Consider the following 1,996-nt stretch of genomic DNA (forward strand, 5'->3'; position numbering starts at 1 on the left):
TGCTGCTACTGCTGCTGCTACTGCTACTGCTGCTGCTGCTGCTACTGCTGCTGCTGCTACTGCTGCTGCTACTGCTACTGCTGCTGCTGCTACTGCTGCTGCTGCTGCTACTGCTGCTGCTGCTACTGCTACTGCTGCTGCTACTGCTACTGCTGCTGCTGCTACTGCTGCTGCTGCTGCTACTGCTGCTGCTGCTACTGCTACTGCTGCTGCTACTGCTACTGCTGCTGCTGCTGCTGCTGCTGCTGCTGCTACTGCTGCTGCTGCTACTGCTACTGCTGCTGCTACTGCTACTGCTGCTACTGCTACTGCTACTGCTGCTGCTGCTGCTGCTGCTGCTGCTACTGCTGCTGCTGCTGCTACTGCTACTGCTACTCCTTGCACAATGTATATCGGGCAGTGATACGTTTTCCCATCTGTGAGCAGGTAGAGAGGATGAGTGACAGCCCGACTGCCTCGCCCGATCTCAACGCCTCCAACTCGATGCGCAAGAAGAAGCACTGGAGCCGGCAGCTGAGTGTCGTCGGTCACGAGATGAAGGTGATGCTCGTGTGGCTGGAAAGCTTCGAGGACAACGAGACCTTCCCTGCAAGTACGTGGCTGTCTACGATCGAGGCATCCGTTGCCTCCCGTGGGAGTACTCTTAGTTCACGTAGTAACAGTAAAAGGCGAATTTTTGATGAATGAATTTTTATACCAAAAATTTGAATGGTTGTCTGTTCGATATTCACAGATGAAGTGTTGAACTGCGTTAGTTAGAGTGAGAGCATGGTCAAGATTTAAGATGATTATTGTTAAACGTTTAAAATAACAGTATAATATCATCATCGTTATGCGCAGGTAAGCACATGGTATTATATGCTATCACGTTCCCACCAACCAAAATTAACGTGCATGCCACACGCGTCCCCATCGAGGGTAATGACTGCGTGACACACCAGCCAGCACTTCTCATACCCGCACGTGTGCTCCGGTACTCTCTCTGTGTCCAGGGGTAGAAATTAACTTTTGAACAAGGGAGTCCAACGGACTCCCTACCCTATGAAAGAGGGAGTCCACAGCAAAATGAGGGAGTCTGCAGTCTGTTAAATATATTAACAATAACGCATATGCATATTTTGAAGATTCATGCGGTTGCACGTCTGCCAAATTTTCTTTGGGCATTTACTGAAACATGCCGCGAGGTCGTGCTCTGGAACGAACTAGTTAGTATAGCAGAATTTTCAGGGAGTAACACGGACTCCTGCTCATGTAAAATCAGGGAGTCCGACAGTAAATCAGGGAGTATTTGACTCCGGACACCCCCGTTAATTTCGCACCCTGCTGTGTGTGTGCTGCAGGTGAACTGATGGCTGAGCTTAGCAGCCCGGAGGCGGCGCGTCCGTGCGACAAGGACACGTTCCTCATCTTCGTGCACGCACTGCAAAGCGGACTCTTCCGCGTCCACCTGCGTGGCGGCACTAGCAGCTCCGGCAGGTGAGGTCACGCAGGGGTCACACTGACCCACGAAGGTTGTGTAGGTGCACAGGGGCATGCTGACCCACGAAGGTTACATGTAGGGTTAGAGGGGCATGCTGACCCACCGAAAAGGGGTTGTGTAGGGTAGAGGTCACGCTGACCACACGAAGGCGTGGTAAGGGGTAGAGGTGGCATGCTGACACCACGAAGGTCAATGGTAGGGGTAGAGGGGGCACGCTGACCCACGAAGGTCATTGGTAAGGGTTAGAGGTCATGCTGACCACGAAGGTCATGTAGGGTAGAGGGTCACGCTGATCCAGAAGGTCGTGTAGGGATGAGAGGGTCACGCTGATCCGAAGGTCATGTAGGGGTAGAGGGTCACGGCTGGACCACGAAGGTTCGTGTAGGGGTAGAGGGGGCATACTGACCACGAAGGTGTGTAGGGGGCAGCAGGAACAACGCTGACCCAGAAGGTCGTGTAGGGCGAGGGGCACGCTGACCAGCGAAGGTCGTGTTAGGGTAGAGGGCATTGACTGAC

The 1,996-nt window shown here is 53.3% G+C and overlaps 1 protein-coding gene across 1 annotated transcript in view; it reads left to right on the forward strand.

Moving 5' to 3' along the window:
• Positions 1 to 1,996, forward strand: part of LOC106815357 (ral GTPase-activating protein subunit beta-like) — a 37,881-nt gene that overhangs the window by 25,173 nt on the left and 10,712 nt on the right. The window contains exons 8-9 of the mRNA XM_014819807.1: positions 427 to 592; positions 1,341 to 1,476. Coding sequence (XP_014675293.1) covers positions 427 to 592; positions 1,341 to 1,476 — 302 coding nt within the window. The remainder of the gene's footprint in view (positions 1 to 426; positions 593 to 1,340; positions 1,477 to 1,996) is intronic.

The sequence above is a fragment of the Priapulus caudatus genome, unplaced genomic scaffold (genome assembly GCF_000485595.1).
Source record: "Priapulus caudatus unplaced genomic scaffold, Priapulus_caudatus-5.0.1 Scaffold1096, whole genome shotgun sequence".
NCBI lineage: Eukaryota > Metazoa > Priapulida > Priapulimorpha > Priapulimorphida > Priapulidae > Priapulus > Priapulus caudatus.